This window comes from Gorilla gorilla, chromosome 1 (assembly GCF_029281585.2).
Source record: "Gorilla gorilla gorilla isolate KB3781 chromosome 1, NHGRI_mGorGor1-v2.1_pri, whole genome shotgun sequence".
Taxonomy (NCBI): Eukaryota; Metazoa; Chordata; class Mammalia; order Primates; family Hominidae; genus Gorilla; species Gorilla gorilla.
This window is the reverse complement of record NC_073224.2, coordinates 72167728-72184606: the sequence shown is the minus strand read 5'-3', so window position 1 is coordinate 72184606 and position 16879 is coordinate 72167728. Positions and strand designations below refer to the sequence as shown.

Genomic DNA, 16879 nt, shown 5'->3' with positions numbered 1-16879 from the left:
CACTCCATTGCCCAGGCAGGAGTGCAGTGGCTCCATCTCGGCTCATTGCAACCTCCACCTCCTGGGTTCAAACAATTCTTGTGCTTCAGCCTCCTGAGTAGCTGGGACTACAGGAGTGCACCACCATGCCTGGCTAATTTTTTTTTTTTTTTTTTTGGTATTTTTAGTAGAGATAGGGTTCCACCATGTTAGCCAGGCTGGTCTCAAACTCCTGGCCTCAAGTGATCTGCCCACCTCAGCCTCCCGAAGTTCTGGGATTATAGGCATGAACTACTGCACCTGACCTAAAGGTATTTTTTTTAATATAAGCTGGGTTTTTTTTTTTTTTTTTTTTTTGAGACGAGGTCTCACCATGTTGCCCAGTCTGGTCTTGAACTCCTGGCCTCAAGCAATCTCCCACCTCAGCATCCCATCAAGATTTTCTTTTTTTTTTTTTTCCTTTTTTTTTTGTTTAAGATGGAGTTTCGCTCTTGTCACCCAGGCTGGAGTGCAGTGGCACGATATCAGCTCACTGCAACCTCCACCTCCCAGGTTCAAGTGATTCTCCTGCCTCAGCCTCCCGAATAGCTGGGATTACAGGCACCCACCACCACACCTGGCTAATTTTTGTATTTTTAGCAGAGACGGGGTTTCACCATGTTGGTTAGGCTGGTCTCGAACTCCTGACCTCATGATCCACCCTCCTCGGCCTGTCAAAGTGCTGGGATTACAGGCATGAGCCACTGCGCCCAGCCCAAGATTTTCTTAAAGTAGAGATGACTCCTTGTGTGAAAGATTTTTTTAAATTAGAAAACAAAAAGTCAGAAGGAGCCAAATCAGGACTGTAGGGTGGATGCCTAATGATTTCCCATAAAAACTCTTGCAAAATTGCCCTTGCTTAATGAGAGGAATGAGCAGGAGCCTTGTCATGGTGGAGAAGGACTCTCTGGTGAAGCTTTCTGGGGCATTTTTCTCCAAAAGCATTGGCTAACTTTCTCAAAACACTCTCCTAATAATCAGGTGTTATCATACTTTGGCCCTCCAGAAAGTCAACAAGCAAAATGTCTTGAACATCCCTAAAAATTTTTGCCATGACCTTGACTCTTGACTGGTTCACTTTTGCTCTATGTAGACCACTTCCTCCTCTTGGTAGCCATCACTTTGATTGTGCTTTCTCTTCAGGATTGTACTGGTAAAGCCACATTTCATCTCCTGTTACAATCCTTTGAGGGAATGCAGATCAGGTTCTCGATCTCACTTCTTTAAAGTTTTCATTGAAAGCTCTGCTCTTGTCTGCAGCTAATCTGGGTGCAACAGCTTTGGCACCCATCGAATGGAAAGTCTACTCAACTTGAATTTTTTAGTCAGACTTACATAAGCTGAACCAATTGAGATGTCTATGATGTTGACTATTGTTTCTGCTGTTAATCATTGGTCCTCCTCAAATAGGGCATGAACAAGATTGATTTTTTCCTTACAAATTGATGTGGATGGTCTGCCCCTGTGGGCTTCATCTTCAACATCATCTCATCCCTTCTTAATATGAATTATCCACTTGTAACCTGCTGATTTCTTTGGGACATTGTCCCCATAAACTTTTCAACAAGCATCAATGATTTCACCATTCTTCCACTTAAGCTTCACCATAAATTTGTGTTTGTTCTTGCTTCAGTTTTAGTAAAATTCATATTGCTCTGATAGGAGCTGTTTTCAAACTGATATCTTATCCTTAGTGCCTTGAACTAGATTCTGTTCAAACATGTTATAACTAGTCAGTACAAATTTATTTTGGTGGAAAAAATTTTGAAATCCATGCATAATTTTTTCATAATACACGTTTTCCATGAACTGTTTTGAAAACCCCCTATGTATTTTTTTCCTCTCTTGAATTTAGATGTGGTCCTGTGACATGCTTTGGCCAAGTAAGTAGGAACATCTAACCCTTGCTGAACTCCAGCCATGGTGATTATAAAAGCACCTGTTGACATGGGGCCTCCATTAACCCAAGTCACTGGGTGATTAGATTAAGCAGAGCCATCCTGCAGCCTGTGCTGGTCATGTAGTGTGTGCAGGAGATAAACTATTAATACTGGCTGGGCGCGGTGGCTCATGCCTGTAATCCCAGCACTTTTTGAGGCCAAGGCAGGTGGATCACCCGAGGTTGGGAGTTCCAGACCAGCCTGACCAATATGGGGAAACCCCATCTCTACTAAAAATACAAAAATTAGCCAGGCATGGTGGCATGCATCTGTAATCCCAGCCACTCAGGAGGAGGCTGAGGCGGGAGAATTGCTTGAACCCGGGAGGCGAAGGTTGCAGTGAGCCGAGATTGTGCCACTGCACTCCAGCCTGAGTGACAGAGGGAGACCCTGTCTCAAAAAAAAAAGAAAATTAATACTGGGGGTCATTTTTTACTATAGCATAACCTACGCTATTCTGACTGATTAAAAACACTCTGGGTAAAAATTGAATGTGGTTCTTCCAAGTTCGTTGATTTTCTGTGTGTGTATATAATACTTATTTGAAAAACTTGGAGATACATTATCTTTTTAAAACAGCCTTAACTTATAATTCCCAGTGGAATTTATATCATAGCTTGTTTATTTTAATTATTGACATGGTGACTTAATGACTATTTTAATAAATTTGTTGGTATGCAATTAAATCTGAGCAATTTTTTACAACTCTGTTTACTTTCTTAAGATTGTAAATGTTTGCAGTCTACCTTGAAAAGCAACTTTGTGAAAAATGTTAGGTGCTTTAAAACTGATTTGCCCCACTTCATGTTTGTTTGATATAAAATGAGATACATGGCTGTATTTTAATTTATAGAAAAATAACTTCCAAAAAGCTGAGACTTTACATGCCAACTTTATTACTACTAAATAATTGTAACAAAATACTAATAACTCTAATAATCTCTGTGGACAGGTAATTGTAATGGAAGTATTGACTTCAGGTAATTGTATTGATACTGGTGGCTTGAGTTAATAGTTGAATCTGGCAGCTTGGGCCTTTTCATTTGTAAACATCCCAAAATTCTGAGAGTCAAGGTGGCTTCTCTGATCACCATCATTCAGAAGACAAGATAAAATTCCTTTGTATTTGAAGGAGACAGTGTCCTATCTCATGTTAATACCGCTTGAGAAATCAAGTATAAGACATCAAATGGGATTGTTTTCTTAGAGATTACATCCTGTGGGTTACTCCCCCAAAGCTAGCATTATTATTTATTTTATAGCCAAATTTTTAAAATGTGTGTGTACTTCACCACAAATCTCTTGCTTCTAGTTGTCAAATTATTTTTTCTAGTTTTCATGTGCTTCTGAAATGCAGTTGTGCAAATGTACACACACACATGCTCACAGTCTGTGTGCAGGGCACACCCTTTGAGAGTCCCAATTTAGTGCTTTTATGTCTCCTCTCTGTGTAGGGCACTCATTAGCAGTCCCAAGAGCCAATACTCTAATCCCCACTACTTTTCTCTAGGCCTCCAGCATCTATCTGGCCCCTGAGATTTCTCTGTAAGACAGACTTCCTATTGCTGGACCCAGAAAAAGAAAATGAGATTCCTCTCCAGACTATCAATTTGGAACCAATTTGCAAAGGGAACCTTACAGGGCAACAGCTTTCTTAGACTAAGTGGGATAAAAAAGGTAAAGAAGTGATAGGAGAAAAGCAGTTCCATTCCTTGCAGACAATGCTTTTAGTCGGCATCCTGAACATGGGTGTTGTTCCCTTCAGTATTAAGAAGGTGAGGTTTGAGGGAATGTTTTTTTGTTTGTTTGTTTGTTTTGTTTTTCAAGGCGGAATCTTGCTCTGTCACCCAGACTGGAGTACAGGGGCTTCATCTCAGCTCACTGCAACCTCCACCTCCCGGTTTCAAGAGATTCTCCTGTCTCAGCCTCCCGAGTAGCTGGGATTACAGGCACACGCCACCACGCCTGGCTAAATTTTGTATTTTTAGTAGAGAAGGGGTTTCACCATGTTGGCCAGGCTGGTCTCAAACTCCTGACCTCAGGTGATCCGCCCACCTCGGCCTCCCAGAGTGCTGGGATTACAGGCGTGAGCCACTGTGCCTGGCCGGGAATGTTTTAAAGAAGATCCTCTTGGTATTTTCACTGTCCCTTTGGGAGATACCAAAGGGAATAAGGGATTGGGAAGCTCGTGACAACAGCATAAGTATAGTGAGTTTGACTGTCTTCAGCATCAGAGAAACTAAGAAGAGAATGATCAGTTTACTCTAGACACTGACAAGTATATTTGATTCATAAAGAAATAAAATTACTTCAAGCAAAGGAAAAAATTGTTTGATTTGCTGTTTAAATAAATCTGTCACTACCTGACAGTAGTAGTGCAAACATTCTTGAGAAATGGATGTTTTTCCCAACTGATGGAGCCCCTAAATATTAATAATAAAAAAAGTTAAGAGTTTGCTGGTCTGGTGGGTCTCCCTGTCGACCCTGAGATAGCTCCACGGAGCCCCAAGGCTTAGGTTGAAAGCTGGCTCTGTAGAGAGCCAAATGGGGAAATACTAAGTGTAAAGGATCTTTCTGCTGAAATAGACGTTCTCAAACTTTTTTGAGTGAAGAATAACCTAAGACTCTTGTTTAAAATGCAGATTCCTGGGCTTCACTTCCACAGACTCCCACTTGAGATGTCTTGAGTGGGGCCTGGGAAACTCTATTTTAACACACATCCCAGATGATTCTGATTCAAGTGTGGATGGCTGATGAAAAACGAACTGCCTGTGGAGACCCTGTCAAAAGCCTTTATCTTAGTCGCAGTTGGTCTCGGTTTGTTTTAGGGAGAATACTTAGTTCACAAGTGTCAAATACCATCAAAATAGCTTTTTCTTGCTAAGAGAAACAATATCTTAGTTGCTTCGTCTGTCATCTCACAATTTATTCTCTTTTCTTATTTCTGGAGCACCTCAGATATTGCATAGCTCTCAGCCCCCTCTGCTGGGTCTGCTTTATCCGAGCTGCTGCTGGTAGTGAACCACGTGTCTCACTGCTCCCACCACTTTCTCCTTCCCCCTCCTTCCAGCCCTGTTGGTTTGTTTGCTTGTTCTTCTTCTTCTTTTTTTTTTTTTTTAAGAAAGCAGATCTCTTTAAACCTACCCTTTCCCAATAGACAAATCCCAAAGTAGAAGTTAAATGTTTATAAACAAATGTAAAACTGACTTCTTTATGCAAATGCGCCTACAAGTTAAGTATACACATGCTCCCAAGGTGGATTTTCTGGAGAATACACCAATATAACAAGCCTTAAAAAATCATGTTTTTCAGGTAAATAAAACCCACAGTGAGATCCCACTACACACTACCTAGAATGACAGTAGTTGAAAAGACAATGCCAAGTGTTGGTGGTGCAGACGTGGAGAAACTACAGCCCTTCTGCATTGTTGATGGGAATGTAAAATGGTGCAGCCACCTTGGAAAACAGTTTGGAAGGTCTTAAATAATGAAACATAAACTTACTATGTAATCTAGCAGTTCTACTCCTAGGAATCTACCTAAGAGAAATGAAAACATGTCTACAAAAAGACTTCTATCTGAATGTTCATAACATCGCTATTCATAATAACCACAAACTGAACACAATATCAATGTCCATCAAGGGATCGGGAGAGGAACAAAATGTGGTGTATCCATACAATGGAATATTATTTAGCAATGAAAATAAATAGAATACTGTTATATGCTACAATTTGGATGAATCTCAAAAACATTATACCAAGTGAAAAATGCTAGGCACAAAAGGCTAAATATTGTGTGATTTCATGACATGAATCTAGAAAAGGCAAATTTCTAGAGACTGAAAGCAGATCTGTGGTTGCCCAGCACTATGAATGAGAACAGAGATGACCTGTAAATGGTGATAAAGAAACTTTCTGGGATGATGGCACTATGTTGAAACTGGATTGTGGTGATGACTGCATAGCTCTGTAAATTTACTAAAATCATTTAATCATATAGTTGTAGTGGGGGAATTTTATAGAATGTAGATTTTACCCCCATAAGGCTGTTAAATATTTGTTTTTAAAAATAAGCCATATAGCATAATTAAATAATTAATAGTTCTTTTCTCTGCAAAAGAAATAGAGAGGCACTATGGTCAAAGTGTGGTCTGGGGGTCCCTGAGACTTTCTCAGGGAGTTCTTGAAGCCATTTTCCTAATGATACTAAGAGGCTATTTGCTTTTCTCATGGTGTTGACGTATGCACTGATGCTGCAACAGCAACAGTAAGGTAAACTGCTGATGCCTTAGCCTAAACCAAGGCATTGGCATCAAACCTTCTTAGTAGACATTGTATTCTCCACTGCTGTTTTCACTTAAGAATGCTCTCAATGAAGCAGTAAAAATTATTTAATTTTATAAAATGTTGTAGCTTGTGTGCATACCTTTATTTAACTTTTATTTTCAGTTCAGGGGTACACATGGAGGTTTGTTACATAGGTAAATGCGTGTCGTAGGGGTTTGTTGTACAGATTATTTCGTCACCCAGGTATTAAGGCTAATACCCATCAGTTATTTTTCCTGATCCTCTCCCACCTCCCACCTTCCACCCTCTAATAGGACCCAGTGTGTGATGTTCCCCTCTATGTGTCCATGTCTTCTCATTATTTAGCTCCCACTTATAATTGAGAACATGCGATATTTGGTTTTTGTTTCTCTGTTATTTTGCTAAGGATAATGGCCTTCAGTTCCATCCATGTTCCTGCAAAGGACATGACCTCATTCTTTTTTATGGCTGCATGGTATTCCATGATGTATATGTACCACATTTTCTTTATTCAGTCTACCACTGGTGGGCATTTGGATTGATTCCATGTCTTTGCTATTGTGAGTAGTGCTGCAATGCACATGTGCCTGTGTGTGTCTTTATGATAGAACAATTTATATTCCTTTGGGTATATAATCGGTAATGGGATTACTTGGTCAAATGGTAGTTCTATTTTTAGATCTTTGAGGAATCACCACACTGTCTTTCAAAATGGTTGAATTAATTTACACTCCCACCAACAGTGTATAAGTCCACAACTTCAATAGCATCTGTTATTTTTCGACTTTTTAATAGCCATTCTGACTGATATGAGATAGTATCTCATTGTGGTTTTGATTTGCATTTCCTGATGATCAGTGATGTTAAACTTTTTTTCATATGATTGTTGGCTGCACGTCTGTCTTCTTTTGAGAAGTGTTTGTTCATGTCTTTTGTCCACTTTTTAATGGGGGTTGTTTGGGGGTTTTTTTTCTTGTAAATTTGTTTAAGTTCCTTATTGATGCTGGATATTAGACCTTGTCAAATGCATAGTTTGCAAAATTTTTCTCCCATTCTGTAGGTTGTCTGTTCACTCTGATGATAGTTTTTTGTTTTTTGTTTCATTTTGTTTTGCTGAGCAGAAGCTCTTTAGTTTAATTAGATCCCATTTGTCAATTTTTGCTCTTGTTGCAGTTGTTTTTGATGTCTTTGTCATGAAATTTTTGTCCATTCCTATGTCCAAAATGCTGTTGCCTAGGTTGTCTTCCAGAGTTTTTATAGTTTTGGGTTTTACATTTAAGCCTTTAATCCATCTTGAGTTAATTTTTGTATATCGTGTAAGGAAGGGGTCCAGTTTCAAGCTTCTGCATATGGCTAGCCAGTTATCCCAGCACCATTTATTGAATAGGGAATCCTTTCCTCATTGCTTGTTATTGTCAGGTTTGTCAAAGATCAGATAGTTGTAGGTGTACAGGCTTATTTCTGGGTTCTCTGTTTTGTTCCATTGGTCTATGTGTCTGTTTTTGTACCAGTACCATGCTGTTTTGGTTGCTGTAGTCCTGTAGCATAAAGTCAGGTAGTGTGATGCCTCCAGCTTTGTTCTTTTTCCTTAGGACAGCCTTGGCTATTTGAGCTTTTTTTTTTTTTTTTTTTGATTCCATGTGAATTTTAAAATAGTTTTATTCTAGTTCTGTGAAGACATTGGTAGTTTAATAGAAATAGCATTGAATCTATAAATTGCTTTGGGTAGTATGGCCTTTTTAACAATATTGATTCTTCCTATCCATAAACGTGGAATGTTTTTTCCACTTGCATCATCTCTCATTTCTTTGAGCAGTGTTTTGTAGTTCTCGTAGAGATCTTTTAGCTCCCTGCTTAGCTGTATTCCTAGGAATTGTGTGTGTGTGTGTGTGTGTGTGTGTGTGTGTGTATGTGTGTGTGTGTGTGTGTGTGTAGTGAATGGGACTGCATTCCTAATTTAGCTCTTGGCATGACTGTTGTTGGTGTATAGGAGTGCTAGTGATTTTTGTTTTTGATTTTTGTTTTTGTATGGTTTTTTTTTTTTTTGAGATGGAGTCTTGCTCTGTTGCCCAGGCTGGAGTGCAAGTCATGATCAATTCTCCTGCCTTAGCCCCCCGAGTAGCTGGGATTAGAGGCACACACCACCATGCCTGGCTAATTTTTATATTTTCATAGAGATAGAGTTTCATCATGTTGGCCAGGCTGCTCTGGAGCTCCTGACCTCACATAATCTGCCTGCCTCAGCCTCCTAAAGTGCTAGGATTGCAAGCATGAGCCACTGTGCCCAGCCACGGTATACATTGATTTTGTACCTTGATTTTGTGTCCTGAGACTTTGGATGCATATCTTTTTAATAGCCTGTGTGATGAAATGGGAAGTATGCATAAAGCATTTCTTCTGCATGTCCAGGTTAGATGGTTATCATGGAGAAAAGCGCCTCTGTAGCTGATTGAGTTGAAAGCTGAACTAGGCATTGTTTTTTATAGGACATCTTCTCTATTTTAAAAATATATATCTCTGGCAGATAAATTATGGATATTCAGACCTGGTATTTGGTAAATCATTTTCTTAAAAAAGAGTAAGAGAGCCTGACACTTCAAGAAAAATAACTGACAGTATCTCTTGCCAGTGATAAAATTCAAACTTTAAACAAAATCTAGAAGTTTGGAAAACTTATATTCACTACCATGAGCTTGACAGCTTCAGTCAATGGTTTTCTGATGAGATTGATGGTGATTTTAACAAATGGGATTTTTTTATCTTGTACAATGAAATGTGTCAAAATTTGGAGATTATAGGTAAAAGGGTCTTGACACTAAAAAGTTTGAGAAATGCTGAGCTAGTAGTGAACAGCATGGAGTTTGGGGCCAAACTGCTTGGGTTCAAATCCCTGCGTTACTGCTTATTACTTGTATGGTCCCAGGTAAGTGCTTCACCGCTGTGTGCCTCAGCTTCCTCATCTGTAAAATGGGGATAATAATGGTACCCAACCATGAGAGGTATTGTAGGCATAAAAATGAGTTAATATATATAAATATTAGTGAATGTTAAAATGAATTAATATTTGGAAGTGCTTAGAATAATGCCTGACTTACAGTAAGTGCTCAGTGAGTGGTTATTATTGGTCTTGGTGGGAGAAAATTTGTAAAACTGAGCAAACACATTGTAAATACATAGTAGAAGAAAGTTTTTTTGGAATTATATGGGAAATCCTAAACTGCTTTTCTTCCTGTTGCCTCTGTCTCACTTTTGGCCCTGGAAGCGCACTCCTGGGAGTGATGCGTTACTGAGGGCCGGCTTCTTCTCAGTCCTGCTTGTCCATTGAGCCTCTGTTGTTTGGGGAGATCCTTCCTTACTTAGCAACCACAGAATGGGTTTTTAAGAAAGACTTGCTGAGGCAACATAATTTTCAAGGGTACAGTTAAATAAATGGAATATAAACAACATACCACTGTATATCCTTTGCATTTTTAGAATTAGAAGTCACTTTCCTGCCTCAGCAATGTTTAAAATTACAGTGCATTTCTTTTAAGCTCAAAGAGTTGAGGAAATTGTGTGAAAGAGAAAGAGGATAAGGTCTTGTTCATTTTCAGTGTTTAATCTAAGACAACATAGGATTTAAAGGAGAAAAGGAACAACTTGGAAGGAACTTACGCCTTCAGTCCTACAAAGAGACTACATATGAGCTATTCTTACCTCTAACTTTTAAAAACACGTGAATGACTTTTTGACATCGTTCATTCATTCACCAGTATTTGCTGAGTGCCGCTCATGAAGTGCCAGGCCCCTTACCCCATGTGGTAAAGAAAGGACATGGGCCCTGCCCTTCTGGTGTGAGTGCATTTGGGTTTTCTAATTTCTCCCACCTGCTTTGTAAAAGATTAGGAGTGTTCATCTGCTGTTCCCTGACATACGTCAACAGACAGAACAATATGTGTTATCCTTCTTAAATGTTCCTGAAAACATTCTGAAGTTAGTATAAGGTAAAGAAGGTAAGATAGACTGCAAGAAACTTATGATTGTTTCTTTTCCTAAAAGAAAACAAACAAAATCACATATTTTTTGGAGTACTGATGATAGGCACATAAGCTCATGTTTGATGGTTAATAACAAACAACCAGAATATGTAAGTCATTGGAGTTTCACTGACTTAAGTGGCTTCTGCTGTCCTAGGAGAAATAGGACCTCAAAAAGAGCTCATTTGGGACCATCTGTTTTATGTGTCATCCCACATCACTCTGCATGTGATGAGAATGTTGCATCGGCCCATGGCAGTTTTTATTCCTCACTCTAGATTTGGTCTTTAATTGTGGCCTTACCTCAAGTTCCTCGAGTGTATATAGTCACCTGTTACATAGGTTCAGAGTGGTCTTTCCTTTCATTTCAGGGGTATGTTTTGTGAGCAAATTATAAAGCACCTTGAATATCTTTTTAAGATAACGTTGAAAAATGCAGAGCAGTAGTAATATTGAGATCATGTCCTTACTGATATACTAGCATTTTAAGATTTGAGAGTATTTCCTTCCCATGTGGCTAGTTATTGGGAATAAGAAATTAGGTCAGGCTAAAAGCCAAAGAAGTGTTTCTTGAATACAGGCTAGGATTGAATTGTAGTAATTCAATTGAATTCAATCTCAGCATTTGTCGTGGGTTTTAGTCATGTTCCTGTTCCTGTCACGGCTAGGGCCTTCAGCAAACTTTACATCTCAGTAAGTGCAGTTGTCTTTTACAAATAAATTGCACAGAAGTCAGTTAACCTGAGCAAGTGAACAAAGGCTGTGATTGTATTGCTGCTCTTTCTCTTGATACTAGATCTTCTGTTCTTTGATTCATTACTATTAGTGTTAAAGAATTAAATATTAACTGTACATTGTTTTCTAAACAGAGTCACAGTTGTTACAAAGCTAATTTCACTTTTCATAGCAATGCTCCCTGTTTGGCAGGTTCTACCTGTTCTGTGTGTCATCTTTGCAAGGACTTTTGCCCTTGTGAGGTAACCAGCCGTAGTATAGGGCCCCAAACAGATTGAACGTTTGTGTGATGAAAACTCATACACTTGTTTAATTGTGGATTCTAATCCTGTCTTTCACATGTCTGTGTTTATGTGTTTCAGGAAAAAAGTGCCAGCTCAAATGTAAGACTTAAAACTAATAAAGAGGTTCCGGGATTAGTTCATCAACCCAGAGCAAAGTAAGTTCTAGTTTCTGTTTTCCTTATATAGTCGGCCTTCCATATCCATGGATTCTGCATCTGTGGATTCAACTACCCATGGATCAAAAATATTCAAAAAATAATAATTCTACAAAGTTCCAAAAAACAAAATTTGAACTTGCTGCACACCAAGTACTATGTTGAATTCATGTGAATGAAGTGATGTGTAGGCACTTCATTAGGTATTATAAGTAATCTAGAGATGATTTAGAGTATATGAGAGGATGTGTGGGGGTTATGCAAATACTATACCATTTTATATCAGGGACTTGAGAATCTGCAGATTTTGGTATCTATCTGCACGGAGGTCGTGGAACCAATCCCCCACAGATACCAAGGAACAGCTGCATTGTTTTTAAAGCTAAAAATGTTTTCAGAGTGAGTTCCATTTTGCCTACCAGATAATCAAGATCTAATATAAAGCTTTAGTAATTGAGAAAGTGTGGTTTGGTGTAACAGAACAGAATAATGAAAACAGACCTACAATACATGACAAAGCTGACTTTGTAGGCCAGTTAGAAGAAAACAGAGAAGACTATCACTATGACCATGAGGTAGGGAAGAATTTTGAATAAGACACAAAGGATGTATTTCTTAAGGATAATCATTAATTAATATGACTGCATTAAAATTAAGAAGCTCTTAAAGCTCTTAAAGGTAAAACCCAAATGTCCATTGAAAATATAGGTCGGGCATGGTGGCTCCCGCCTGTAATCCCAGCACTTTGGGAGGCCAAGGCGGGAGGATCACGAGGTCAGGAGATCGAGACCATCCTGGCTAACATGATGAAACCCCATCTCTGCTAAAAATACAAAAAATTAGCCGGGCATGGTGGCGGGCTCCTGTAGTCCCAGCTACTCGGGAGGCTGAGGCAGGAGAATGGCATGAACCCTGGAGGAGGAGCTTGCAGTGAGCAGAGATGGCGCCACTGCACTCCAGCCTGGATGACAGAGCGAGACTCCATCTCAAGGAAAAAAAAAAAAAGAAAATATAATGGGTAACTCAACTGTGGCATCTAAGCTGTGGGAATACTATACATCAGTGAAAATGAGTGCCTATAGGTACACATATCATGATGGAGGAATCTCATAAGGATGAGGCAGTAGAGTAAGCAGCGATACATGCCTACATGTGGTTTCATTCATATGAAGTCAAAAAACAGACAGAACTAAGGCATATGTTGTCTGTTAGTATTTGGTAAAACAATAAAGAGATATAAGGAAATGAAAAGGCATTAAATTCAGAATATTAGTTATTTCTGACCAAATGGAGGACAGTGGAACCAGAGGCTCTATTTCTTAATCTGGGTGGTAATTACATGAATGTTCAATTGTTATTTTGCAAAAAAAAAAAATGTACAAATAACATTATATGTCTTCTGTGTGTTAGGTATATCACAATTGGAAAGTTAAAAAGAAAAGAAAAAAATTAACTTGAAGAAAAAGATTATATCACATGAGGATCTATAGAGTGCCTAATACATTTTCCCACTTATAGTAGAAATTGAAAATATGATTGTTGATTACCAACAGATGACTATCCCTAAATGTTTCATTTAAAAGGCCATTGCATGTTCAAAAGTTAAAAAACAATAATGAGTAGTTTTCTAGATTGTTCTAGAACTGACTCTAACCTTAAATGATAAAATATACTTTGTATGACTTTGAAGCTGTCCTCTCCTTCAAAGAGGCTGTGTTGTCCCAGCGGCTACAAATCTCTATTAGTGTTTCACCTAAATGGAGACAAATTTCCTGAGAGTACCAATGACACTGGTACATTTGACACAGTCACCCCAACCCAAAATAAATTTGACTATTACGTATGTGTATTGATAGCCCCATAAATCAAAATCATAAGCAGAAGAAGATATGTTATCTCTGGTTCTTCCAGAAAATTGTGACAAAAATTACCTAACTCATAATCACTTTACCCTGGCTCAGTGTCTGTGGAGTCGCTGCAGCTATGGCCACTGTGGTGTCGCAGTTAGGAGACCTCAGGGGGTAGGTAATGGACTCTGTCACTTAATTTTTACTTTCAAAGAAAACTGGACATGTTAAAATCCACTTACCATTTACAATGTCAGTGTAATGATGCGGCTGATGTTTTCACCCTCAGGTGAATGTTGTGCTATGGCCGCAACCTCCCTAGCCCACCTTACTGCTGATCACGTTCATCCACTTTATCTGCCTTTGGGGACAGCAGATATCTGATAACACAGCCAAACCACCTTATCATCCAGGATGTCTGAAAAATGCTATTTTAAAATGCTTCCATTATCTCAGAGTTATAAAGAGAGATTGAATGGAGGAGAATTTCTCTTTTCTGTTTGAAAGTATACTTACTTAACATTGACACCCTGAAGCAGCACACTTCACAGACTGGCATGTGCTGAAGCTTTCAGAGGAGAAAATTCTATTTTCCCCACAGCAGCATGCTTGTGTGTGTGTGTGTGTGTGTGTGTGTACACACATGTGTGTATGTATTTCAAACCGTGAACAGAACATTGGATTCCTGGAATTCAATTAAGAAATTTTTCTGGAGGGCCAAGAGAAGAGTTTTACTTTTCCTACTTGCTGACATATAGGATCAATTTACTGTACTGATGCATAAAATAAGATGAGGCTTCTTCTTCCCCATGAGTGGAAGGACAATCCCATACCATAAAGGCAGATCATCCTCATACCACCATGAAGGCATGTCATCCTCATATCTTCATTTAATGCTTTAATTTGATATCAGGCAAGTGACCTATGTCTTTGAGCTTCAGTTTTCTCAGAGAGAAATTGAAGTGAAAGATCCTGTCTTGAGCTGGAGAACAAATGAAATAGGGTATACCCACTGCTTATGGCATTGTCTGGCACTTGGGAAAAATGCCTTAAATATTAGAAACAACCCAGATGCCTTTAACAGGAGGTTGCGTGAATGCACCACACTATAGCCACACAATGGGATATTAGCAGTTTAAACAATTGCACAGCAGCAATGCGCAATATTGAATGGGCCCTAGCAGTCTAATATTACAAGAAAAGAGTAAGTCCTGAAAGATTACATAGAACATGATGCACTCTATAAAGTTAAAAACAACTGAAATAATCTGTCTTTTAAAGGCACACAAAGAGATGCATTAAAACTATATAAAAGCGAAGTGAGGGAGTGATAGTTACATTGGGTTGTGGGAACACACACGCAGATGGGAGCTCACATGGAGTCAGCTATGGGTGGTTGTCAGGGTCCTCGCTTTTGTTTTTTATTTTGGTTTCACAGGTGTTTATTATACTACTTTAAAAAAATAATTAACAAAATAAATAAAAGTGAGCTATGCATGAACTACTAGTAGGAGTCTGTCACAGAATGAGGGTTAGGATGAATCTATTTCCCTGAGGTCCAATTGAAAAATGATGATCATGAAGGAAAAACTGTGTTCAGGCCAAGATTTACCAGGAACCCACCTAGTAATTGAATTTCATTTTTGCAGGGGAGGAAGAACTTTACCCCGACCCTCTCAGGATTTCTGGCTGGGCCTGAGAGTTAAATTGACATGAGACAGATTTAACAGGAGAAAAGATATTAATTTCTACATGTACATGGGAGCCCCTATGAGAAAATGAAGACCCAAGAAGTGACAAAACCCACATATTTGTATACTAGGTTGAACAAACAGAGACAGTTATGGAAAAGCAGCTGAAATATGTAGGGAGACTAAAGGAAGAAAGGAATTATTTTAACAAAGTCTCTTGGTACAGAATTCTCTTGGCCTTGACTCCCTGTCTCTGGTGATAAGAATGTTTCTTTCCTCCTGGTGTGGGGAGGGCATTGTTCACATGGGAGTTTTATCTTCTTCTTTCAGGAAGAAAAGAGGAGGTCAGAACTCCCCTCCTGCACCTGCTGTTTCCAGTTGTCTTTAGCTCAAAATAGTCCTTATGCCAAAGTGAGCATATTTTAGGATGGCTTATTCTGCCAGGCTTCACGGGTGAGGTATTAGGGAGTTAGGACTTTGCCTTCTCATACTTTTGGGCTTAGCTTTTTATCATTTGCAGATTTTATTTTTTTAAGACACCAAAAGCGAAAGCCCCATATCTTTTAGCTCTAAAGCTCATTTTGCCCACCATTCATTAATTTGTTTACTTTGCATTAAGATGCCATTGTATTGTCATCCCTAGTCCCATGAAGCTGAGAAGTCTCAGGAAGAAGAGTGTTTGAGGGTGCAGAGTTAATTCACAAGAGCTTTGCCAGCGCTGACTAAGGGCACAGGGAGTGCTCCAGTGCTGCATTGAGTTTTCCAAGGTTGTTTTAGTTACGAGAGAGAAATAGGAATTACTAAAATTATTGAGCCTTATGGGTTAAGTCAGGTACCAATGTGCAGGCTTTTGTAAGTGAATGCTGGTGAATCTTTTGTAAGTGAATCTTAGAATCAATTATTCATCCTTTATGAACTTAAGTCATAAACAATTCAGTGATCCTTTTCTAATATCTTGAAAAAAGATAGAAAAGCCAGTGAGCTTTTCCTCCTCATCTCCCCCACTCACAATCATCAAATTGTGCATCAGAAAGGATTTTAGAATCAAGTCTTTATGCAGGAACTGTTTTCTACAGTGCAGTTTGTACTCTTGAAGGTAAATACATATTCATGGCGCTGTGTGGATAAGTTTCTTTCACATGGGAAGAGGGGACCCATGTTTATCTAGACGGGAATCAGTTGATATGGGGAAATTTTTATTTCATCAGAATAAAAATTCTGTCTCTGCCCCATTGAAGAGATTTCTCTTCTTCTCCCTGAAACAATCCAATGGAGAACAGCAGAGTAGGCCTCATGCTTTCAGATTACACCATATCTGAGACTATGCACAGATGACCCGTGTGGGCATTTGCTCCCCCGGCAATGTCTGACACACTTCCAGTGACAATGCAGGTTGTCTGGAGGAGCCTGTCTGGTGCATCAGGCTTCCTTCCATTCAGTCTTTCCTAACACAACCCATGCACCGTACTTCAAGATGTCAAGAGAGTGACTCAGTCTGGTGTGTGACTCTTCTTCGTGGGTTATGAAATGTGGCAAAGGCAGGCAGGCATGTTCTAATGTTCTTAGACAAAGAAAAAGCAGGCAGCATTTCTATATCATGGGACAACACAAAACTGAAATCGCTGAGAGTTTTGTGGTTGCTTTCCTACATAAGCATCCCGAGGTCCTTAGCCACCACTTTTGGTCTCAAGCTCCTGATAGGGATCCCGACCCTGTGATAAGTGCATTCTTGATTACAGAGGTTGCAGATACATTTGCAGAGTTACTTTTGTTTAAAAATGCCCCTTCTTGTCCCTCTCATGTGCATATGTATGAGTACTGACCAAATGTTGCAGTTTTCATGTTGTGGTATTTAAAGGAGCTAATGGAAGTTAGTGACAATC

At 39.1% G+C, this 16879-nt stretch overlaps 1 protein-coding gene across 2 annotated transcripts in view; it reads left to right on the top strand.

The window, feature by feature from the left end:
• C1H1orf21 (chromosome 1 C1orf21 homolog) overlaps nucleotides 1-16879 on the top strand; it is a 232330-nt gene that overhangs the window by 189734 nt on the left and 25717 nt on the right. For both annotated transcript variants that reach the window (XM_004028042.5, XM_063710134.1), the window contains exon 4: nucleotides 11382-11458. In XM_004028042.5, coding sequence (XP_004028091.1) covers nucleotides 11382-11458 — 77 coding nt within the window. The remainder of the gene's footprint in view (nucleotides 1-11381; nucleotides 11459-16879) is intronic.